We start from the raw sequence: 25056 nt of genomic DNA, 5'->3' as shown, positions 1-25056 counted from the left end.
CTTTTTATTAAACTTGTCAAACATTTTGGATTGTTTAAATGTATTTATCTATCTTGTTTGAACAGAACATGTACGATCGAAGAAAAAAGAATTCATTAAGACGACCAATTGTATCCAGCTGCTACGATAAGTAACAAATTGATAAGAAGCCTGTAGACTCATTTAACATTGCTGCAATAATCGATCAAGAAATTGCAACATTTCATTTCGCTCAACCTACAAGTATTACGATTGATGTTTTGTAGTTAATGAATATTTGAAAATAAAAATAAAATAAAGATAAAATAAAATTGTATACTAAGAAATACATATCATCTTACACATCTGAAATTATTTTGCGTAGCAATATTTTATTTTCCGGTCATGATCGTCACCTTACGTTTACACAGCTGTCGATAAAGATAAAATTATTTTTATCAACATAATGTAACATTTACCTAAATTACATAATCCTGGAATTAATTACGCATAATTACCTATAAATGGAAACAATCTTAATAATGATCGTAAAATTAATGTTTCTCTTTTTTTGAAATTATTACATATAAATCACAAAGTATCGAAACAATCAAAAAAAGAAAAAAAATTGAGATTATGTTCGAAAATCATTCGCAATATATTCGATGGTATTGCACAAAGAACGACAATGGGGGTCAATCTTACGGTCTTCTCGCTTCGTACATTGAAATTAGTTGTACGTTAGGGGTGGGATCGTGACGTAAACGAAAGACATTGTAAGATGCAAAGGGGTATAAAAAGAGCAATTATACGTTCCGTTGCTCTCAAACGTATGTTCGATTCTGTCACGAAAGAAGCTGTCCTTTAAAACAATATCGAGAAAGTATCAACACGGATTCGAAATGTGAGTTTCAAATTAAAATTTGATTTTAAGATTTTCATTTCTTTTTTTTCTTTTTTTCCGTTTTCGAATAATTTCTCTGCGTGATAACAATTCTATATATGAGTGAATAAGAAGCATAATCAAATGTAAATGCTGAAATTTAATATTCGTTTACATTTCTGATGTAAAGATCAAGCCATAGACGGTGCGTTTATTATTTACTTAAGAATCAAAAAGCCTCCACTTATCAGACAAACGTAAAAATGTATTTTCAGGTATCTCAAGAACCGATTGAATGTCATTACCATAATATTGCTCATCTCTTTGATTCTTTTGACTAATCTTCACGAGACAGAAGGGCAAGTGAATTTTTCGACAGGCTGGGGTAAAAGAAGTCAGAATATTCCAACTAGCAGTACGAATAATCCGAGGTGCTTATCACAACAAGGCAGACCATCCTTGGAACAATTGCTCAATCTATATAATTTTATTCAGGTAGGTACTTGAAATATGATGGGTTTCTTGTGTAATCAAGACGATTGCAAATATTATTTTTCAGATTGAAGCACAAAAAATCGTAGACCGTCAGAAGTTAAACAAATGAGATGAAATTCATTAGACCAACGGCATCGTACTAGGATCATCGGAAATTACAAGGATTAGGATTATCAACGTTATTTAAATAAACTCTCCAATGTAAATTGTCGAAGAAACAATTGAGATTAATTAATTGATTATTCTTCACCTTCTTCCTCTGTTCCCTTCTCCTTTCGACTTATCTAACTCATTAATCCGTGTATTAAAATATAATAACTAACTTCGATAATTATTTATGATGTGATTCCTGATATATCGATTTCTTTTTCAAATGTATTCGATTGGAAATCCTCCTGAAATTTCTGTTGATTTATTGATATGATGAACAGTCAAGACAAATTAACTGCTCAAAAGTATGTGTGTATATATATATACATATATATATATATGTATATATACATATATATACTTGTTTGATTAATTTTTATATCGCACAGTAAAATTAGAGTATCATTCCATTGAAGAAAAGTAAGAATAACAGTTGAACATACGAACTTTCAGTGAATGCTTTCATTTCGTCTTTTCGTTCTCGTGTATCATCAAATCAAATATTACGATGTGGAAGATCATCTGCCTTATAATTACTTTTCTAACGGTCGGTTATGGTTCTCCTAATTCATCTGACAATACGTCTAAAGCTTTTCCATTGAAACACGGTAATGGAGTTAAATTTTTACTATGAAAAATTTTTTATACAATTAATTATTTTATTGAAATATTTTATAGAACTTGAAAATGAACAAAATTTCTTATTCCACGTGTTTACATGCAAGGAAGTGGGTAACTTCCCTCATCCTATCAATTGCAAATTGTTCTATGAGTGTGCTTTATACAAACATGGGCGTTACCGTCGTTTCCTTCATAAATGCAAAATAGGACTTGTCTTCTCAACAGATTTAGGCAAATGTACTTCTCCTAACGAAAGTGGTAGACCAGAATGCGGTGGTAAGACAATCGTAACGACAACATCGCCGCCTACAAGTAAGAGAATACTCCTTTGCTATAGAAAAAAACTGATTACTTTTCTGGATAAAAGCAATGAATAAAACGAATATCGATAAAATGAGTATCGGTGTCAATAATAAAAGTCCATCTTGCTTATAACATCCGTGATATTTTTTAGATAATGTTCCATCTAAAATAACTAAAGTATCCTCCTACCAAACTAGTACAACGAGTGCACACAAAACTGAAATAGATGTAAAAACTACTACCTCAAGTGGACTGATCATGCCAACGAAAATAGAGTGTATTAAAGAAGGTTTCATAGAACATCCTACAGACTGTACAAAATATTACATGTGTCTTGCGCGAATCAATAATACATTTGAAGTCTTTGCAATGACATGCAAAGACGGGACAATATGGGATCGAGAAAAGCAAATCTGTAATTATCCTGAGGAAATACGGAACCCCCGTTGTAGTCCATATACTACAGGTAAAGTAAAGAAAATTTCCTATCATAACGTGAAACAATGATACCTAAATTGCTTATACTTGCGATTAGTGACAGGATCTGAAACATTTCAAATCGTCTTGTATCTGTATCGTATATGTGATAACAATTTCGAATCATTTCGAATCTGATTTAAAGCTTAAAAATTTTAGAAGTCTTGAAAAGCCTTCAGTTTTTTGTCACTTCGTATTTCTGCGAATCTGTATCGTAACTTAAAATTTTTGAAAGTCTTGATTACCATAAACTTTAAATTTAAAGAATTTTGATAGATTTAGGAATTTTTTATAAAATAAAAAAAATAAATTTGTTTTGGTTACGATAATTTCAAGAAACAATCATTAAAGTTGACTCTTCCATTTTTAAAATATGTGTCAAATGTCATTAGTAATAATACAATAAATTACATATCTCAAGCGTTTCCGTATATCTACGAATTAATTAGAATTCGAACTAGAAAAGCTTTATACTTGAGTCATCATGATAAAAGATTCGACATCAAGATTTAATACTTATAGTTATAATGAGTAGACGAATATTTAAATCATTTAGAGTAAGTATCAAAAAAGTAGATTAATGCATAGCAAGATTATTTTTAATAAAATTTTTGTTACTTACAAGAAGTAAAGATGTAGAAATAAGATTCGATATATCATATACAGAAATAATCTATTGTCGCTAACACAATGAAAGTGATAAAAGCCTCGAAAATTATCCAAAAATTTAAGAACTTTAAAATAGGAATCATTTTGAAATAATGATACAGATTCGAAAAAATTCGAAGCATTTCAGATAACATTACACGAGCATATTGCTGCCCATACAATAAAACTAACGGAAAATTTTAGACACACCAAGACTTCAAACACACATGAACAATGTTAAACTTTGAATTACGTACGAAGTACGCACATCAGTCATTATAAACACAAATTTAAAGCAATTATAAATATAAAACATCAGATAATTGTTTGCAAAACATATACTCAAGATAAAATTCCAAAGACAACCAAAAATTCTAAGATAAGATCGGCAAACGAATAGACAGCAAAAATATATTATTTCACTTCTACTACAAACGAAAAGAAGAATAGCCTAAACTTAAATGTTTATTAAAATAATTCGAGAGATTCATTAAAACGGTTAAAACCCGTACTATTCCTTCCCACCAGGTAAACCAATAACTACAAGTACTGAAAATATTAACGAGACAGCAGAGCATTCTACACGAAATCTAATAACTGAAATTCTTACCACTTCGTCGGCTGAACTATCGACCTTGGGAACTTCAACGATAAAATCCACAGATTTATTAACAAGTACGAATACTCAACCTGCCACGATCACAGATGAGGTCTCTACATTTACATCAGAAACAAATACAGGAACGAATGTAGAGGCGTCTGCAAGATTAACAGATACAACAAGCTCTGGAACTGTCGCTGAAACCCAACATTCCCCAACGACTACCAGTGACAAAGAGACAATTACTCCATCGTCGGTTAAACCTAACACTGATCTCCTGATAAGTACAATTCCATCACCTACCACTATTACAGATGAGGCTTCTACACTTACATCAGAAACAGAAACAGGAGCATCGTCATCCGTTGAGGCATCAACAGAATTAACAGATGAAACAAGCTCTAGAACTGTCACTGAAACTAACCAGTCCTCGACGACCACCACTGACCAAGAGACAGTTACTTCTTCCTCGGTTAAACCTAACACTGATCTGCTGTTAAGTACAATTACATCTCCTACCACTATTACAGATGAAGATTCTACACTTACATCAGAAACAGAAACAGGAGCATCGTCATCCGTTGAGTCATCTACAAAATTAACAGAGGAAACAAGCTCTAGAACTGTCACAGATACTCAACAGTCCTCGACGACCGCAACTGAGAAAGAGACAGTCACTACTTCGTCGGATGAACCAACCACCAACCTATTGATAAGTACAACTACATCACCTAGCACTGTTACAGATGAAGATTCTACACTTACATCAGAAACAGAAACAGGAGCGTTGTCATCCGTTGAGGCGTCGACAGAATTAACAGATGAAACAAGCTCTGGAACTGCCACAGATACTCAACAATCCTCGACGACCGCAACTGAGAAAGAGACAGTTGCTACTTCGTCGGATGAACCAACCACCGACCTATTGATAAGTACAACAACATCACATAGCACTGTTACAGATGATGTTTCAACGTTAACATCAGAAACAGAAACAGGAACGTCGTCAACCGTAGAGGTGTCAACAGAAATAACAGATGAAACAAGCTCTGGTACTGCCACAGATACTCAACAATCCTCGACGACCGCAACTGAGAAAGAGACAGTTGCTACTTCGTCGGATGAACCTACCACCGACCTATTGATAAGTACAACTACATCACCTAGCACTGTTACAGATGAAGATTCTACACTTACATCAAAAACAGAAACAAGAGCGTCGTCATCCGTTGAGGCGTCTACAGAATTAACAGATGAAACAAGCTCTGGTACTGCCACAGATACTCAACAATCCTCGACGACCGTAACTGAGAAAGAGACAGTTGCTACTTCGTCGGATGAACCATCCACCGACCTATTGATAAGTACAACTACATCACCTAGCACTGTTACAGATGAAGATTCTACACTTACATCAAAAACAGAAACAAGAGCGTCGTCATCCGTTGAGGCGTCTACAGAATTAACAGATGAAACAAGCTCTGGTACTGCCACAGATACTCAACAATCCTCGACGACCGTAACTGAGAAAGAGACAGTTGCTACTTCGTCGGATGAACCATCCACCGACCTATTGATAAGTACAACTACATCACCTAGCACTGCTACAGATGAGGTTTCTACGTTAACATCAGAAACAGAAACAGGAACGTCGTCAAACGTTGAGGTGTCAACAGAAATAAGAGATGAAACAAGCTCTGGAACTGCCACTGAAACCCAACAATCCTCGACGACTACCACTGACCAAGAAACGGTTACTCCTTCGTCCGTTGAACCAACCAACGACCTATTGATAAGTACAACTACATCACCTAGCACGATTACAGATGAGGCTTCTACGTTAACATCAGAAACAGAAACAGGAACGTCGTCAACCGTTGAGGTGTCAACAGAAATAACAGATGAAACAAGCTCTGGAACTGTCACTGAAACTAACCAGTCCTCGACGACTACCACTGACCAAGAGACAGTTACTTCTTCCTCGGTTAAACCTAACACTGATCTGCTGTTAAGTACAATTACATCTCCTACCACTATTACAGATGAGGCTTCTACACTTACATCAGAAACAGAAACAGGAGCATCGTCATCCGTTGAGGCATCTACAGAATTAACAGATGAAACAAGCTCTGGAACTGTCACTGAAACCCAACAATCCTCTACGACTACCACTGACCAAAAAACGGTTACTCCTTCGTCCGTTGAACCAACCAACGACCTATTGATAAGTACAACTACATCACCTAGCACTGCTACAGATGAGGTTTCTACGTTAACATCAGAAACAGAAACAGGAACGTCGTCAAACGTTGAGGTGTCAACAGAAATAAGAGATGAAACAAGCTCTGGAACTGCCACTGAAACCCAACAATCCTCGACGACTTCCACTGACCAAGAAACGGTTACTCCTTCGTCCGTTGAACCAACCAACGACCTATTGATAAGTACAACTACATCACCTAGCACGATTACAGATGAGGCTTCTACGTTAACATCAGAAACAGAAACAGAAACGTCGTCAACCGTTGAGGTGTCAACAGAAATAACAGATGAAACAAGCTCTGGAACTGTCACTGAAACTAACCAGTCCTCGACGACTACCACTGACCAAGAGACAGTTACTTCTTCCTCGGTTAAACCTAACACTGATCTGCTGTTAAGTACAATTACATCTCCTACCACTATTACAGATGAGGCTTCTACACTTACATCAGAAACAGAAACAGGAGCATCGTCATCCGTTGAGGCATCTACAGAATTAACAGATGAAACAAGCTCTGGAACTGTCACAGAAACCCAACAATCCTCTACGACTACCACTGACCAAGAAACGGTTACTCCTTCGTCCGTTGAACCAACCACCGACTTATTGATAAGTACAACTACATCACCTAGCACTGTTACAGATGAAGATTCTACGTTAACATCAGAAACAGAAACAGGAACGTCGTCAACCGTTGAGGTGTCAACAGAAATAACAGATTATACAAGCTCTGGTACTGCCACAGATACTCAACAATCCTCGACGATCGCAACTGAGAAAGAGACAGTTGCTACTTCGTCCGTTGAACCAACCAACGACCTATTGATAAGTACAACTACATCACCTAGCACTGCTACAGATGAGGCTTCTACACTTACATCAGAAACAGAAACAGGAGCATCGTCATCCGTTGAGGTGTCAACAGAAATAACAGATGATACAAGCTCTGGTACTGCCACAGATACTCAACAATCCTCGACGACCGCAACTGAGAAAGAGACAGTTGCTACTTCGTCCGTTGAACCAACCAACGACCTATTGATAAGTACAACTGCATCACCTAGCACTGCTACAGATGAGGCTTCTACGTTAACATCAGAAACAGAAACAGGAACGTCGTCAACCGTTGAGGTGTCAACAGAAATAACAGATGAAACAAGCTCTGGAACTGTCACTGAAACTAACCAGTCCTCGACGACTACCACTGACCAAAAAACGGTTACTCCTTCGTCCGTTGAACCAACCAACGACCTATTGATAAGTACAACTACATCACCTAGCACTGCTACAGATGAGGTTTCTACGTTAACATCAGAAACAGAAACAGGAACGTCGTCAAACGTTGAGGTGTCAACAGAAATAAGAGATGAAACAAGCTCTGGAACTGCCACTGAAACCCAACAATCCTCGACGACTTCCACTGACCAAGAAACGGTTACTCCTTCGTCCGTTGAACCAACCAACGACCTATTGATAAGTACAACTACATCACCTAGCACGATTACAGATGAGGCTTCTACGTTAACATCAGAAACAGAAACAGAAACGTCGTCAACCGTTGAGGTGTCAACAGAAATAACAGATGAAACAAGCTCTGGAACTGTCACTGAAACTAACCAGTCCTCGACGACTACCACTGACCAAGAGACAGTTACTTCTTCCTCGGTTAAACCTAACACTGATCTGCTGTTAAGTACAATTACATCTCCTACCACTATTACAGATGAGGCTTCTACACTTACATCAGAAACAGAAACAGGAGCATCGTCATCCGTTGAGGCATCTACAGAATTAACAGATGAAACAAGCTCTGGAACTGTCACAGAAACCCAACAATCCTCTACGACTACCACTGACCAAGAAACGGTTACTCCTTCGTCCGTTGAACCAACCACCGACTTATTGATAAGTACAACTACATCACCTAGCACTGTTACAGATGAAGATTCTACGTTAACATCAGAAACAGAAACAGGAACGTCGTCAACCGTTGAGGTGTCAACAGAAATAACAGATTATACAAGCTCTGGTACTGCCACAGATACTCAACAATCCTCGACGATCGCAACTGAGAAAGAGACAGTTGCTACTTCGTCCGTTGAACCAACCAACGACCTATTGATAAGTACAACTACATCACCTAGCACTGCTACAGATGAGGCTTCTACACTTACATCAGAAACAGAAACAGGAGCATCGTCATCCGTTGAGGTGTCAACAGAAATAACAGATGATACAAGCTCTGGTACTGCCACAGATACTCAACAATCCTCGACGACCGCAACTGAGAAAGAGACAGTTGCTACTTCGTCCGTTGAACCAACCAACGACCTATTGATAAGTACAACTGCATCACCTAGCACTGCTACAGATGAGGCTTCTACGTTAACATCAGAAACAGAAACAGGAACGTCGTCAACCGTTGAGGTGTCAACAGAAATAACAGATGAAACAAGCTCTGGAACTGTCACTGAAACTAACCAGTCCTCGACGACTACCACTGACCAAGAGACAGTTACTTCTTCCTCGGTTAAACCTAACACTGATCTGCTGTTAAGTACAATTACATCTCCTACCACTATTACAGATGAGGCTTCTACACTTACATCAGAAACAGAAACAGGAGCATCGTCATCCGTTGAGTCATCTACAGAATTAACAGAGGAAACAAGCTCTAGAACTGTCACAGATACTCAACAGTCCTCGACGACCGCAACTGAGAAAGAGACAGTCACTACTTCGTCGGATGAACCAACCACCGACCTATTGATAAGTACAACTACATCACCTAGCACTGTTACAGATGAAGATTCTACACTTACATCAGAAACAGAAACAGGAGCGTTGTCATCCGTTGAGGCGTCGACAGAATTAACAGATGAAACAAGCTCTGGAACTGCCACAGATACTCAACAATCCTCGACGACCGCAACTGAGAAAGAGACAGTTGCTACTTCGTCGGATGAACCAACCACCGACCTATTGATAAGTACAACAACATCACATAGCACTGTTACAGATGAGGTTTCAACGTTAACATCAGAAACAGAAACAGGAACGTCGTCAACCGTAGAGGTGTCAACAGAAATAACAGATGAAACAAGCTCTGGTACTGCCACAGATACTCAACAATCCTCGACGACCGCAACTGAGAAAGAGACAGTTGCTACTTCGTCGGATGAACCTACCACCGACCTATTGATAAGTACAACTACATCACCTAGCACTGTTACAGATGAAGATTCTACACTTACATCAAAAACAGAAACAAGAGCGTCGTCATCCGTTGAGGCGTCTACAGAATTAACAGATGAAACAAGCTCTGGTACTGCCACAGATACTCAACAATCCTCGACGACCGTAACTGAGAAAGAGACAGTTGCTACTTCGTCGGATGAACCATCCACCGACCTATTGATAAGTACAACTACATCACCTAGCACTGCTACAGATGAGGTTTCTACGTTAACATCAGAAACAGAAACAGGAACGTCGTCAAACGTTGAGGTGTCAACAGAAATAAGAGATGAAACAAGCTCTGGAACTGCCACTGAAACCCAACAATCCTCGACGACTACCACTGACCAAGAAACGGTTACTCCTTCGTCCGTTGAACCAACCAACGACCTATTGATAAGTACAACTACATCACCTAGCACGATTACAGATGAGGCTTCTACGTTAACATCAGAAACAGAAACAGGAACGTCGTCAACCGTTGAGGTGTCAACAGAAATAACAGATGAAACAAGCTCTGGAACTGTCACTGAAACTAACCAGTCCTCGACGACTACCACTGACCAAGAGACAGTTACTTCTTCCTCGGTTAAACCTAACACTGATCTGCAGTTAAGTACAATTACATCTCCTAGCACTATTACAGATGAGGATTCTACACTTACATCAGAAACAGAAACAGGAACGTCGTCAACCGTTGAGGTGTCAACAGAAATAACAGATGAAACAAGCTCTGGAACTGTTACTGAAACTAACCAGTCCTCGACGACTACCACTGACCAAGAGACAGTTACTTCTTCCTCGGTTAAACCTAACACTGATCTGCAGTTAAGTACAATTACATCTCCTACCACTATTACAGATGAGGCTTCTACACTTACATCAGAAACAGAAACAGGAACGTCGTCAACCGTTGAGGTGTCAACAGAAATGACAGATGAAACAAGCTCTGGAACTGTCACTGAAACTAATCAGTCCTCGACGACTACCACTGACCAAGAGACAGTTACTTCTTCCTCGGTTAAACCTAACACTGATCTGCAGTTAAGTACAATTACATCTCCTACCACTATTACAGATGAGGCTTCTACACTTACATCAGAAACAGAAACAGGAACGTCGTCAACCGTTGAGGTGTCAACAGAAATAACAGATGAAACAAGCTCTGGAACTGTCACTGAAACTAATCAGTCCTCGACGACTACCACTGACCAAGAGACAGTTACTTCTTCCTCGGTTAAACCTAACACTGATCTGCAGTTAAGTACAATTACATCTCCTACCACTATTACAGATGAGGCTTCTACACTTACATCAGAAACAGAAACAGGAGCATCCTCATCCGTTGAGGCATCTACAGAATTAAAAGATGAAACAAGCTCTGGAACTGTCACTGAAACCCAACAATCCTCTACGACTACCACTGAGCAAGAAACGGTTACTCCTTCGTCCGTTGAACCAACCACCGACCTATTGATAAGTACAACTACATCACCTAGCACTGTTACAGATGAAGATTCTACGTTAACATCAGAAACAGAAACAGGAACGTCGTCAACCGTTGAGGTGTCAACAGAAATAACAAATTATACAAGCTCTGGTACTGCCACAGATACTCAACAATCCTCGACGATCGCAACTGAGAAAGAGACAGTTGCTACTTCGTCCGTTGAACCAACCAACGACCTATTGATAAGTACAACTACATCACCTAGCACTGCTACAGATGAGGCTTCTACGTTAACATCAGAAACAGAAACAGGAACGTCGTCAACCGTTGAGGTGTCAACAGAAATAACAGATGAAACAAGCTCTGGAACTGTTACTGAAACTAACCAGTCCTCGACGACTACCACTGACCAAGAGACAGTTACTTCTTCCTCGGTTAAACCTAACACTGATCTGCAGTTAAGTACAATTACATCTCCTACCACTATTACAGATGAGGCTTCTACACTTACATCAGAAAGAGAAACAGGAACGTCGTCAACCGTTGAGGTGTCAACAGAAATAACAGATGAAACAAGCTCTGGAACTGTCACTGAAACTAATCAGTCCTCGACGACTACCACTGACCAAGAGACAGTTACTTCTTCCTCGGTTAAACCTAACACTGATCTGCAGTTAAGTACAATTACATCTCCTACCACTATTACAGATGAGGCTTCTACACTTACATCAGAAACAGAAACAGGAACGTCGTCAACCGTTGAGGTGTCAACAGAAATAACAGATGAAACAAGCTCTGGAACTGTCACTGAAACTAACCAGTCCTCGACGACTACCCCTGACCAAGAGACAGTTACTTCTTCCTCGGTTAAACCTAACACTGATCTGCTGTTAAGTACAATTACATCTCCTACCACTATTACAGATGAGGCTTCTACACTTACATCAGAAACAGAAACAGGAGCATCGTCATCCGTTGAGGCATCTACAGAATTAACAGATGAAACAAGCTCTGGAACTGTCACTGAAACCCAACAATCCTCTACGACTACCACTGAGCAAGAAACGGTTACTCCTTCGTCCGTTGAACCAACCACCGACCTATTGATAAGTACAACTACATCACCTAGCACTGTTACAGATGAAGATTCTACGTTAACATCAGAAACAGAAACAGGAACGTCGTCAACCGTTGAGGTGTCAACAGAAATAACAGATTATACAAGCTCTGGTACTGCCACAGATACTCAACAATCCTCGACGATCGCAACTGAGAAAGAGACAGTTGCTACTTCGTCCGATGAACCAACCAACGACCTATTGATAAGTACAACTACATCACCTAGCACTGCTACAGATGAGGTTTCTACGTTAACATCAGAAACAGAAACAGGAACGTCGTCAAACGTTGAGGTGTCAACAGAAATAAGAGATGAAACAAGCTCTGGAACTGCCACTGAAACCCAACAATCCTCGACCACTACCACTGACCAAGAAACGGTTACTGCTTCGTCCGTTGAACCAACCAACGACTTATTGATAAGTACAACTACATCACCTAGCACGATTACAGATGAGACTTCTACACTTACATCAGAAACAGAAACAGGAGCATCGTCATCCGTTGAGGCATCTACAGAATTAACAGATGAAACAAGCTCTGGAACTGTCACTGAAACCCAACAATCCTCTACGACTACCACTGACCAAGAAACGGTTACTCCTTCGTCCGTTGAACCAACCACCGACCTATTGATAAGTACAACTACATCACCTAGCACTGTTACAGATGAAGATTCTACGTTAACATCAGAAACAGAAACAGGAACGTCGTCAACGGTTGAGGTGTCAACAGAAATAACAGATTATACAAGCTCTGGTACTGCCACAGATACTCAACAATCCTCGACGATCGCAACTGAGAAAGAGACAGTTGCTACTTCGTCCGTTGAACCAACCAACGACCTATTGATAAGTACAACTACATCACCTAGCACTGCTACAGATGAGGCTTCTACGTTAACATCAGAAACAGAAACAGGAACGTCGTCAACCGTTGAGGTGTCAACAGAAATAACAGATGAAACAAACTCTGGAACTGTCACTGCAACTAACCAGTCCTCGACGGCTACCACTGACCAAGAGACAGTTACTTCTACCTCGGTTAAACCTAACACTGATCTGCTTTTAAGTACAATTACATCTCCTACCACTATTACAGATGAGGCTTCTACACTTACATCAGAAACAGAAACAGGAGCATCGTCATCCGTTGAGACATCTACAGAATTAACAGATGAAACAAGCTCTGGAACTGTCACTGAAACCCAACAATCCTCTACGACTACCACTGACCAAGAAACGGTTACTCCTTCGTCCGTTGAACCAACCACCGACCTATTGATAAGTACAACTACATCACCTAGCACTGTTACAGATGAGGTTTCTACGTTAACATCAGAAACAGAAACAGGAACTTCGTCAACCGTTGAGGTGTCAACAGAAAAAACAGATGAAACAAGCTCTGGAACTGTCACTGAACCTCAACAATCCTCGACGACTACCACTGACCAAGAAACGGTTACTACTTCGTCCGTTGAACCAACCACTGACCTATTGATAAGTACAACTACATCACCTAGCACTGTTACAGATGAGGTTTCTACGTTAACATCAGAAACAGAAACAGGAACTTCGTCAACCGTTGAGGTGTCAACAGAAAAAACAGATGAAACAAGCTCTGGAACTGTCACTGAACCTCAACAATCCTCGACGACTACCACTGACCAAGAAACGGTTACTACTTCGTCCGTTGAACCAACCACTGACCTATTGATAAGTACAACTACATCATCTAGCACTGCTACAGATGAGGTTTCTACGTTAACATCAGAAACAGAAACAGGAACGTCGTCAACCGTTGAGGTGTCAACAGAAATAACAGATGAAACAAGCTCTGGAACTGTCACTGAAACTAACCAGTCCTCGACGACTACCACTGACCAAGAGATAGTTACTCCTTCGTCCGTTGAACCAACCACTGACCTATTGATAAGTACAACTACATCACCTAGCACTGTTACAGATGAAGATTCTACACTTACATCAGAAACAGAAACAGGAGCATCGTCATCCGTTGAGGCATCTACAGAATTAACAGAGGAAACAAGCTCTAGAACTGTCACAGATACTCAACAGTCCTCGACGACCGCAACTGAGAAAGAGACAGTCACTACTTCGTCGGATGAACCAACCACCGACCTATTGATAAGTACAACTACATCACCTAGCACTGTTACAGATGAAGATTCTACACTTACATCAGAAACAGAAACAGGAGCGTCGTCATCCGTTGAGGCGTCGACAGAATTAACAGATGAAACAAGTTCTGGAACTGCCACAGATACTCAACAATCCTCGACGACCGCAACTGAGAAAGAGACAGTTGTTACTTCGTCGGATGAACCAACCACCGACCTATTGATAAGTACAACAACATCACATAGCACTGTTACAGATGAGGTTTCTACGTTAACATCAGAAACAGAAACAGGAACGTCGTCAACCGTAGAGGTGTCAACAGAAATAACAGATGAAACAAGCTCTGGTACTGCCACAGATACTCAACAATCCTCGACGACCGCAACTGAGAAAGAGACAGTTGCTACTTCGTCGGATGAACCTACCACCGACCTATTGACAAGTACAATTACATCACCTAGCACTGCTACAGATGAGGTTTCTACGTTAACATCAGAAACAGAAACAGGAACGTCGTCAAACGTTGTGGTGTCAACAGAAATAAGAAATGAAACAAGCTCTGGAACTGCCACTGAAACCCAACAATCCTCGACGACTACCACTGACCAAGAAACGGTTACTCCTTCGTCCGTTGAACCAACCAACGACCTATTGATAAGTACAACTACATCACCTAGCACGATTACAGATGAGGCTTCTACGTTAACATCAGAAACAGAAACAGGAACGTCGTCAACCGTTGAGGTGTCAACAGAAATAACAGTTGAAACAAGCTCTGGAACTGTCACTGAAACTAACCAGTCCTCGACGACTACCACTGACCAAGAGACAATTACTTCTTCCTCGGTTAAACCTAACACTGATCTGCTGTTAAGTACAATTACATCTCCTACCACTATTACAGATGAGGCTTCTACACTTACATCAGAAACAGAAACAGGAGCATCGTCATCCGTTGAGGAATCTACAGAATTAACAGATGAAACAAGCTCTGGAACTGTCACTGAAACCCAACAATCCTCTACGACTACCACTGACCAAGAAACGGTTACTCCTTCGTCCGTTGAACCAACCACCGACCTATTGATAAGTACAACTACATCACCTAGCACTGTTACAGATGAAGATTCTACACTTACATCAGAAACAGAAACAGGAGCATCGTCATCCGTTGAGGCATCTACAGAATTAACAGATGAAACAAGCTCTGGAACTGTCACTGAAACCCAACAATCCTCTACGACTACCACTGACCAAGAAACAGTTACTCCTTCGTTCGTTGAACCAACCAACGACATATTGAAAAGTACAACTACATCAACTAGCACGATTACAGATGAGGTTTCTACGTTAACATCAGAAACAAAAACAGGAACGTCGTCAACCGTTGAGGTGTCAACAGAAATAACAGATGAAACAAGCTCTGGAACTGTCACTGAAACTCAACAATCCTCGACGACTACCACTGACCAAGAAACGGTTACTACTTCGTCCGTTGAACCAACCACTGACCTATTGATAAGTACAACTACATTACCTAGCACTGCTACAGATGAGGTTTCTACGTTAACATCAGAAACAGAAACAGGAACGTCGTCAACCGTTGAGGTTTCAACAGAAATAACAGATGAAACAATCTCTGGAACTGTCACAGATACTCAACAGTCCTCGACGACCGCGACTGACAAAGAGACAGTTGCTACTTCGTCAGTTGAATCAACCACAGACCTATTGATAAGTACAACTACATCACCTAGCACGGTAACAGATGAGACTTCTACGTTAACATCAGAAAGAGAAACAGGAACGTCGTCAACCGTGGAGGTGTCAACAGAATTAACAGATGAAACAAGCTCAGGAATTGTCACAGATACTCAACAGTCCTCGACGACCGCAACTGACCAAGAAACAGTTACTCCTTCGTCCGTTGAACCAACCGCTGACCTACTGATAAGTACAACTACATCACCTAGCACGATTACAGATGAGGTTTCTACGTTAACATCAGAAACAGAAACAGGAACGTCGTCAACCGTTGAGGTGTCAACAGAAAAAACAGATGAAACAAGCTCTGGAACTGTCACTGAACCTCAACAATCCTCAACGACTACCACTGACCAAGAAACGGTTACTACTTCGTCCGTTGAACCAACCACTGACCTATTGATAAGTACAACTACATCATCTAGCACTGCTACAGATGAGGTTTCTACGTTAACATCAGAAACAGAAACAGGAACGTCGTCAACCGTTGAGGTGTCAACAGAAATAACAGATGAAACAAGCTCTGGAACTGTCACTGAAACTAACCAGTCCTCGACGACTACCACTGACCAAGAGATAGTTACTCCTTCGTCCGTTGAACCAACCACTGACCTATTGATAAGTACAACTACATCACCTAGCACTGTTACAGATGAGGTTTCCACGTTAACATCAGAAACAGAAACAGGAACGTCGTCAACCGTTGAGGTGTCAACAGAAATAACAGATGAAACTAGCTCTGGAACTGGTACTGAAACCCAACAATCCTCGACGACTACCACTGACCAAGAGGCAGTTACTCCTTCGTCGGTTAAACCTAACACTGATCTGCTGTTAAGTACAATTACATCACCTACCACTATTACAGATGAGGCTTCTACACTTACATCAGAAACAGAAACAGGAGCATCGTCATCCGTTGAGGTGTCAACAGAAATAACAGATGATACAAGCTCTAGAACTGTCACAGATTCTCAACAGTCTTCAACGATCGCAACTGACAAAGAGACATTTGCACCTCCGTCAATTCTAACAAATAACGATCTATTTTTAAGTACAACTACATTACCTGGCACTGTCACAGATAAGGTTTCTACACTTATATCAGAAACAGAAACAGGCACATCGTCATCCGTTGAGGCGTCTACAAAATTAGGAGATGTAACAAACTCTGAAATTATCACGGATACTCAACAGTCATCGACGACTATAACTAGCAAAGAAACAGTTGCTCCTTCGTCGGTTGAAGCATCCACAGATTTATTGACAAGATCGAGTACTCATGGTGTTTCTGAAAGTCCCGAAGCTCCTTCAACTACACTAGTGACAGAAATTGGAAAGTCGTCATTTATTCCTCCATCTACAGACTTACTAGTTGTTACACTTAATAATACTGTCACTGAAAATCCTGTGCTCTCTTCAAGTACCCAGCACAATGGATCGGTTGGTCCTTCATCGGTTGAACAAGCAACATATTTTCCAACAGTATCTAATACCAGCCTTGTTACATATCCTACGAAGCCGTCAACAATTTCTGCAATATCTGTACCTTGGTCTTCTTCCTCCATTCGTTCATGGTCGGATCCTTCTATAGGTACGAGTTCTGAGGCTGTTACCGGAAGAACAGTTCTTTCTACACGTATTCCTTCAACTGAATTTGTCACGCCCACATCTGCTGAATCTTCGACCGATTTTATTACTGATACATCTATTGAAATTGTATCTTCTTCTATAGTATCTTCTACTAACTCTGTGAAACTTCCATCTACTTCAGAATCTCCTATGGATAAGACAGAATGCAAAACTTCTGGCTTTTTCCCTAATCCGAATGATTGCTCTAAGTTCTTCAGATGTGTTCAAGTTAACCTTTTCAATATGTTTACTAGATTCGATTTCGTTTGTCCTGATGGAACTGTTTGGGATCAAGCATTGTTAACTTGCAATTATCCTTCAGCTGTATTATATTCCAATTGTAAAAATAGTGTACTACATCCATCAGATATTGATGATGAGCCTGATATGGCAGAAGGCAATAACATGTGTCCTATTGGAAAATTGTCTGGTGATCAAATCGCTCTTGTTTGTCCTACCGGTTTTCGAAGACATCCTAAGTATTGTAATATTTTCTATCAATGCACATCTAAAAGTAATTTGGACGTGAATATTGCCATGTTCGCATGCCCTGATGGTATGATTTACGATCAAGGTAAAATGCAATGTGTTTTCGCAGATGTGCTTAATTACCGTATATTAGGATGTAAAAATGTTCTTATAAATCCAATGGATAACCTAGTTCCTATCGTGAGTATTTAATTTCTTTTATTTTATTATAATGTTATTAGTTTTACAAATGCATATTTTTCATTTTCAGTTGACCGTTCCGTCTACACAACTGTGTCCATCCGAAGGCTCGTTCCCGTATCATCCAGGTTGCTCAAATGCGTACTTCAAATGTAAACGCAATCGAAAGGGCTCACTATTAGGCTATCTCTATAAATGCCCTCTTGAATACGTGTTCTCTCCTTTTTCAAAAAAATGTGAACCAGCAGAACTTTTTCCACTTTGTTTAAATCCTTATCCGAATATGCAAATGAATGCATCCTCTAATGGTTTACATTTGACCCATCATAACATCTTTTATAATTAACTTGATATTTATAAACTTAGAACAGTTTTATACTTACTATCATCATTGACAATAATTTATGTTTATTGATTGACATAAAGCAATAATTTTTATAAAATTCAAGAAATATTGTTAAAAATGATTGAAAATGAGTGGATATCCAGTGATATAATAAAATTGAAATTATAGACATAATAAATATAATAATCTTATGTAAATCTACTTCCAACTGCTAAATCAAAGGGACATCGTTCTCTTTTCAACGTCAACGTTTCAATTAGTAAAACGGCTGTTTATATGAAGAACAACAAAAGTCAACAAGCTTTGAATCCGCCTTGAGATTTTATCGCATTAACATCATCACTGTTGTGAAACTTAATAAAAATGTGATAAATAAATAGTCATCTATTTATTTTCTATGATTATTTTACAATAATATTATACTCGTAATCTTATATTATTTGAATATCATACAAATTTAATTACATTTAATTATTGAATCAATAAAAATCATCAAAAATGATGGTTTCATCATCAAGAACAGAGTACGTTGATAATATCAATATCTATACGTCGGTAACATCGGTAACGTTAGTAATGTCGGTAACACATTGAGTACGTCGGTAATCTCGAATATATTTCTTAAATAATCGTGTATGTTACGTCTGAGGTTGTTGCTGCAATCAACTAATTGAACTTATCTATAACTATATTGAATCACTAAAAGTTACAATTGGTTATTTAACAAGGCATGTTGGCAGAAGATCTAATGAAACACGTTTGCTTCATTCGTTAAATGTTTAAAGTATTCGAAAAAGAACATATAGTGGTATCTTTTATCCCGCGTACGCGAACTCAAGGTTTCGAAACGGTTTTGGCTCAGTAACAAAACAGAAGCATGCCACAGTACTAATACGAAGTTAATAAACGAGAGCATAGCTTAATAATCAAAAGGATGTATTCGTGGCAACTATTCAATCTCATGCTGAAGCGAGTTAATTTTAAATATACTAATAGCAACGTCAACTTGTCCTCATTTTCTAGACGCTTTAATACTCGTATTAAATTTGGAGGTTATCGTAAAAGGATAGATTTGTGGTTTAAAGAGCAGAGCGCACAAGTAGCGAAGGCATGCACCAGGCAATGTGAATTTATTGTGGCACAACGCATTAAACGAAGTATTCAAATATGTCATCTCTATACGAAAATGTGGGATGAAGTGGCTCTGAAAGAAATTATTAAATTATGGAAAATGCGAGTTATAAGAAATTCTCGACAATTTCTAGTTGGTACTATTGGAGTGAGTGTGTATAATTGGGATCTTGAAAGAATATCCGACGAAGAGGTCAATAGGTAATGTTTCTTTCACACACTGTAACTTTGAAAAAAAAAAAAACATTTGTGTTATGTAATATATTTATTAGTTAAAGTTCTATACATAATACAATATAGATACCATTGTTTATGCTTGTACTATAGTTATAGCCAAGAAATAGAGGATATCTACAAATTAAGAGATTGTACTGTCATATGTACAAACTGTCACCTACGAATTATAATTGACAATGCTAGCAAACAACCCGGAATAGAATATTGCAAATGTGATGGTGTCAAAACAAATACAAATAAAGATCGTATGCTATGGATTATATTTCTTTTATCTATAAAATATAAATATAAAATATTCTATATTTTATTTTTCTATATTTGTTTATAACAACTTATAGTTAATCTTTTATTTAGCAGACGGATGGCAACCATATATTGAACGTCAAGATATGTTAGTCTGGAGACGACAGGAACCAGATACAGGTTTATTCGCATATAAAGTATACGGATCTTTCCCGGATGTCACAGCTGAGGATTTTTTACAAGTACAAATTGATATAGATTATAGGAAACAATGGGATACAACTGCTCAAGAATTACAAATTATTGATACTGATCCACGATCTACAAAATCTAATAATCATAGTGCTGATGTTATATATTGGGAAATGATTTGGCCTGTATGAGTTTAAGTTTTATTAAATAGTTACAAATTATATAAATATATTAACGAATTATATATTTACAGAAATTATTTGCTAATCGAGATTATGTATATCAACGTAGATGGGTTATAGATAAAGATAAAAGGGTGGTAGTTATTGTTAGTAAAGGAACTGACCATCCAAATGCACCTGTTAAACCTGGAACTCATAGGTATGTTCGTAAATAAACTTACAAGCATAAATTTAACCCTTATCCGAGCGAAATGAATTCGATGAACTTATGCTTATTTTTTTTTTTAATAATATAAATAGTATTTAAGGTATTTAAAATTCTTTTCTTGTATTCTTTTAATATGTCAAGTTAATTATGACCTTTTAAGTAAAAAATGTTGACTTTTTCGGAAGTGAAAAAAATTCACATATATGATTTTATTACATAAGTGAGCAGTAAGTCTGTCAGACTCTGAGCTATTTTTTCAGAAACCTCCAGAAATCTGGCAGGTTCTCAATGCATCTTAGAATGAATGATGAAAGCCGATCGCAAGATAATTCCAACAAAATGCATAAAAGGTTTAGTAAGCTGGAAATTGCAACTTTTATGATTCTATAACAATTATAGTAGTTAATTCATTTAATCCTTATTATACCCTAATAAATAAGTTCTTCAAAAGTTATGTATTATTACAAATTTATCTCGAAAAAAAAGTATACTCTTCATTAATATAGTGTGATATACTCATATATTCTAATGGACTCCAACTGCATGTCTATATTACATAAATAGACCATCCGGATAAGGGTTAAGTAGAAAATTCATAAATTATATGCTTAAAATAATTATCATATAATAATATAACTTATAAATACAATAGAGTAAGAACATATTGGTCATACATGGTGATTAAACCTTACAAGGATTTTCATCAACCTGGTATCGAGTTTGGATTAACTTACTTTGATGATCCTGGTATGAGAGTGCCATCAGCTATCACTGCATGGGTAGCAATTGCAGGTATACTATTGTAACTCACAAATATCTCTATTATATAACCAATATTTCTTATTATATAATAAATATCTCTATCATATAGGGTTGTCAGATTTTTTAACTCGCATGAGACAAGCATCGAAAGATTACAAAAAATATAAAACGAAGCAAAACAATGTGACATCCAATAATCATAATGTAATGGGTCAAGATAATCTTTCTGAATATGACGATTTACATAAAGATATGAATACAACAGAAAAAGACAAAAACTTTAGAGAATATGAGATCGTAAAAGAAGATAATTCAAAACATGGTGAAGCCATTCAACATACCAAACCATTAGAAGTTATGCAATCTATAAACGAAAAAACTGATATAGAAGAAAATAATGTAGAAGAAAACGAAGACAAAGATAATGTTGCTAATCCAATGTCTCAAGATAAAGGAGGTTTATTAAACTACTTTTTTTTGAGTAGATTATTTGCGTGACAAGGAATTGTAGTCTTTATTTTTATACAAATAATTTAGAATATTGAAGCTTTTTTCATGATTTTACATGAAAATAACTGTAATTTCAGTTTCAATTTAATTACAAATACGTTGATTTATTTTATTAGTACAATAAAAAAATAATACGTATTTTTTTATTTTGATTATATACGAAAAATTTCAAGAATACTATAGAAATATATATTTTCAATATTCAAATTATTTTTCGAGATTACTTATTATTGCATTACAGGTTCAGAATGCAAAAAAGAAGTAAATTTGATAAGCAGATTTTAAGACTCTGTCATTGAAAATCTATACTATTTTATCAGTGTATGATTTATGCATTTATTGCAGTTGTACAAATCAATATAGCTAATGATCAATAATACATCGTATTTATATATGATACTGAAGTATATTATGAAATTAAGAGAATCAAGAAATACTAAATAGAAGAAATCTATTATTTTGTAACTAACTGAATCATCTAATATTAGCATATATACTTTTCATTTACTTTAATACATTATTTTAACTGTACAGTTATATACTGTTCAGTATTTTAATTGCGCAATTTATTTTAATAAAGTTGCCTTTATCTACAATCACCAACACAATCTACTGCTTTTAAATCTATTTTTTTATCATGGATACATCCACTCTCATTGTAATTGCTATCATTGCATAATTTCCATTTATTTATTTTTTGATTTATACAAAGCAAGAAAATACAAAAGACCAAATGATATCATATAGTAATACTATTACATTAGTATTTACCAATACTTCAGTAATATTAGAATGAAAAGTATATAGTATAAAAATAAAATCATATATTAGAGAAAATTAAAAATGTTTATAATCGTATATAAAAAAATATAATCGTATATAAAAAAATCGTATATAAAATATTATATTTTTATTCATTAATTACACATTTGTTACTTCAGTTAAACTATCATAAAAATATATTTCTTCTGCTAATATAGCACAAGAAATAAATGCTTCGTCCTCTGAATCCAATTGAAAATTGATTTCTTCAGGAAGCTTTTTTGGACTAGATATAAAATCAGAACAATTTTCATCATGACATTTCTGATACATAACTTGTTTAGTTAAGTCAACGATCCAATAGATATTATTACTTTTGTGCCATCTTCCTATATTTTCACAATATCTATGCAATATTTTAAACAAAGTATTTTATATAAGTTTATGATAATTCATTTTTAATAGAAATTATTAATATGTAATTTATTTTACTTGAAGTGTATGTTTTATTATTATCCAGCATCTATCTTCATAACCTTAAAAATATAAAAAAAGAAGTATGAAGAAAAAGACTGAAAAATCACTCTTTAAAAAATTCCTTAGTAATAATAATAATAAAATATACACTCCATATAAGACAATATTATGAATTATAAATATAAGTATTAATACCTGTAACCAACGATTTCATAAATCAGTGTCCTCAATTGTTCATTATATCTACATCGACGTATTTTTCCTGGTTTAATAATATTTAATATATATTTATCAATTTCAGGATACTGTGATGATATATTATGACTTGTTATGTTTATTTGTCGCGCTTGTTCTTTGTTAGAGTGTTTTGTAACCTGTGCCTCGTCATTAGCAAACTCAAGTAAAATTAAATCTTTTTTTCTTGGAAAATATGTTACTAAAGAATTGATAAAAAATTCTAACTCTTGTTCCTTGTACATGTTTGGTAATGTGTATTTAGAATCAGATGAAATTTCCAAATAAGACTGTTTACCCCATTTGGTAGATTTGTATATTCTAAAATGTCTATTTTTTGTATAAACACCAACATCAATAAACAATTTTCTTTCACTTTTCGTATTAATATATATAAATAACTCTTCAATATTAATTTTACTGAAAGTACTTAAAATGTCGTGCTGTGTTTCAGTATTATTTAAATAATTTATTATTTCCGTACAAACATATTTCATAAATCTTCCGACATGAAAATTATCTTTAAAAGCAACATCTTTGATAGCAAATATTAAATGTCTACTAAATTTTTCATTGTTTGTAGAATCCAAATTAATAATATTAGATTTATTGCATGGAAGATGCCATTCTTTTAACATAAATGCACACAAAATATCAATAAGTGTGCTAGTCATACGTGAGCCATTACTTTTAGGATTCAATTCGAATAGAAATTCCAAATCCACATATAGCCAACATGGAGCTCTTTCTGGTATAACCTAAATTATAATTACGTTATGAATTTCTTCTTTGTTATAAGGAAATATAATTTTTTTTATTTTACGATTGTTATATATAAAGATGTAAATGTAAATGTTTATAGAAAAGGTCAATTGAAAGTTCCTAAAAATCTATTGTTCATCATTAAATAGTCACCTCATAGGAGCATCTTGATTCAGGAGGTCTATCTTTATAGTACCACCAATAAACTTCGGGATGAGCTACAACAAATTTTCTAACTCCATTATCCTGTTGATATACAAACGTACAAAGCATTTCATTATCATTGGCATGTTTACTGGCCACAGCTAGTGCTTCTGCTTGTTTATAAAATTCAGCCCAAAACTGTGGTGGACCCAAAATATGGTCAGGCATTTTTCTTAAATAATTTATGTTCAATTTGTTTTTTAATTTCTTTCTTCTATCAATGGCTTGTAATTTAGCCATCTTTTGACCATAAAATTGTTCTGGATTCAACACATCCATTTTAATAAAAACGCGGCAACAAACTGAAAACTTCTCACTTCAATACTACCAATATTAAAATTTATACATATATTTATTCGTTTGAATAATAATAATAATAATATTAGATTTAACTT

General features: G+C 36.6%; 5 protein-coding genes across 6 annotated transcripts in view; 4 read left to right on the top strand and 1 right to left on the bottom strand.

Moving 5' to 3' along the window:
• Positions 1-330, top strand: part of LOC124955675 (DE-cadherin) — a 136811-nt gene extending 136481 nt beyond the window's left edge. The window contains exon 16 of the transcript XR_007102934.1: positions 66-330. The gene's annotated coding sequence lies outside the window, so the exon portion shown is untranslated. The remainder of the gene's footprint in view (positions 1-65) is intronic.
• A 376-nt stretch (positions 331-706) lies between these two features.
• LOC124955683 (hypertrehalosaemic prohormone-like) lies at positions 707-1606 on the top strand. The gene is made up of 3 exons (XM_047510472.1): positions 707-862; positions 1117-1336; positions 1401-1606. Coding segments are annotated over exons 1-3 (267 nt in total). The 5' UTR covers positions 707-860; the 3' UTR covers positions 1446-1606.
• A 388-nt stretch (positions 1607-1994) lies between these two features.
• On the top strand, positions 1995-19116 carry LOC124950343 (serine-rich adhesin for platelets-like). Its single transcript, XM_047496928.1, has 5 exons — positions 1995-2094; positions 2333-2419; positions 2562-2876; positions 4064-18411; positions 18482-19116. Exons 1-5 carry the CDS (start codon positions 1995-1997, stop codon positions 18755-18757), a joined length of 15126 nt encoding a protein of 5041 aa, XP_047352884.1. The 3' UTR covers positions 18758-19116.
• A 260-nt stretch (positions 19117-19376) lies between these two features.
• On the top strand, positions 19377-23481 carry LOC124946915 (stAR-related lipid transfer protein 7, mitochondrial-like). Of its 2 annotated transcripts, none has more exons than XM_047488364.1 (6): positions 19377-20089; positions 20216-20370; positions 20483-20745; positions 20814-20941; positions 21603-21742; positions 21822-23481. In XM_047488364.1, the coding sequence occupies exons 1-6, from the start codon at positions 19692-19694 to the stop codon at positions 22208-22210; spliced, it is 1473 nt and encodes a 490-aa protein (XP_047344320.1). In that variant the 5' UTR covers positions 19377-19691; the 3' UTR covers positions 22211-23481. The 2 variants fall into 2 exon arrangements, with proteins under 2 accessions (XP_047344320.1, XP_047344314.1); XM_047488358.1 differs by having other exon boundaries at positions 19379-20089; positions 20480-20745.
• LOC124946927 (DNA-directed primase/polymerase protein-like) lies at positions 23101-25005 on the bottom strand. The gene is made up of 3 exons (XM_047488377.1): positions 24611-25005; positions 23657-24453; positions 23101-23390 (listed from the first exon to the last, which is right to left on the bottom strand). Exons 1-3 carry the CDS (start codon positions 24938-24940, stop codon positions 23144-23146), a joined length of 1374 nt encoding a protein of 457 aa, XP_047344333.1. The 5' UTR covers positions 24941-25005; the 3' UTR covers positions 23101-23143.
• Between the last annotated feature and the right edge of the window lie 51 nt (positions 25006-25056).

The sequence above is a fragment of the Vespa velutina genome, chromosome 1 (genome assembly GCF_912470025.1).
Source record: "Vespa velutina chromosome 1, iVesVel2.1, whole genome shotgun sequence".
In the NCBI taxonomy this organism is placed as follows: domain Eukaryota; kingdom Metazoa; phylum Arthropoda; class Insecta; order Hymenoptera; family Vespidae; genus Vespa; species Vespa velutina.
Note: the sequence above shows the minus strand (reverse complement) of the source record. Positions and strands in the feature narration are given on the sequence as shown.

Bases quoted from the DNA above. Each gene is read 5' to 3' on its own strand.
- LOC124955683 (XM_047510472.1), top strand. The intron at 1,337-1,400 runs GTAGGTACTTGA...ATTATTTTTCAG, and splicing joins ATCTATATAATTTTATTCAG to ATTGAAGCACAAAAAATCGT.
- LOC124950343 (XM_047496928.1), top strand. From the start codon at position 1,995: ATGTGGAAGATCATCTGCCTTATAATTACTTTTCTAACGGTCGGTTAT. The intron at 2,420-2,561 runs GTAAGAGAATAC...GATATTTTTTAG, and splicing joins GACAACATCGCCGCCTACAA to ATAATGTTCCATCTAAAATA. The intron at 2,877-4,063 runs GTAAAGTAAAGA...CCTTCCCACCAG, and splicing joins TTGTAGTCCATATACTACAG to GTAAACCAATAACTACAAGT.
- LOC124946915 (XM_047488358.1), top strand. From the start codon at position 19,692: ATGTATTCGTGGCAACTATTCAATCTCATGCTGAAGCGAGTTAATTTT. The intron at 20,746-20,813 runs GTATGAGTTTAA...ATATATTTACAG, and splicing joins ATTGGGAAATGATTTGGCCT to AAATTATTTGCTAATCGAGA. The intron at 20,942-21,602 runs GTATGTTCGTAA...TAAATACAATAG, and splicing joins GTTAAACCTGGAACTCATAG to AGTAAGAACATATTGGTCAT.
- LOC124946927 (XM_047488377.1), bottom strand. From the start codon at position 24,940: ATGGATGTGTTGAATCCAGAACAATTTTATGGTCAAAAGATGGCTAAA. The intron at 24,454-24,610 runs GTGACTATTTAA...ATTATAATTTAG, and splicing joins AATCAAGATGCTCCTATGAG to GTTATACCAGAAAGAGCTCC. The intron at 23,391-23,656 runs GTATTAATACTT...AATATTGCATAG, and splicing joins TATGAAATCGTTGGTTACAG to ATATTGTGAAAATATAGGAA.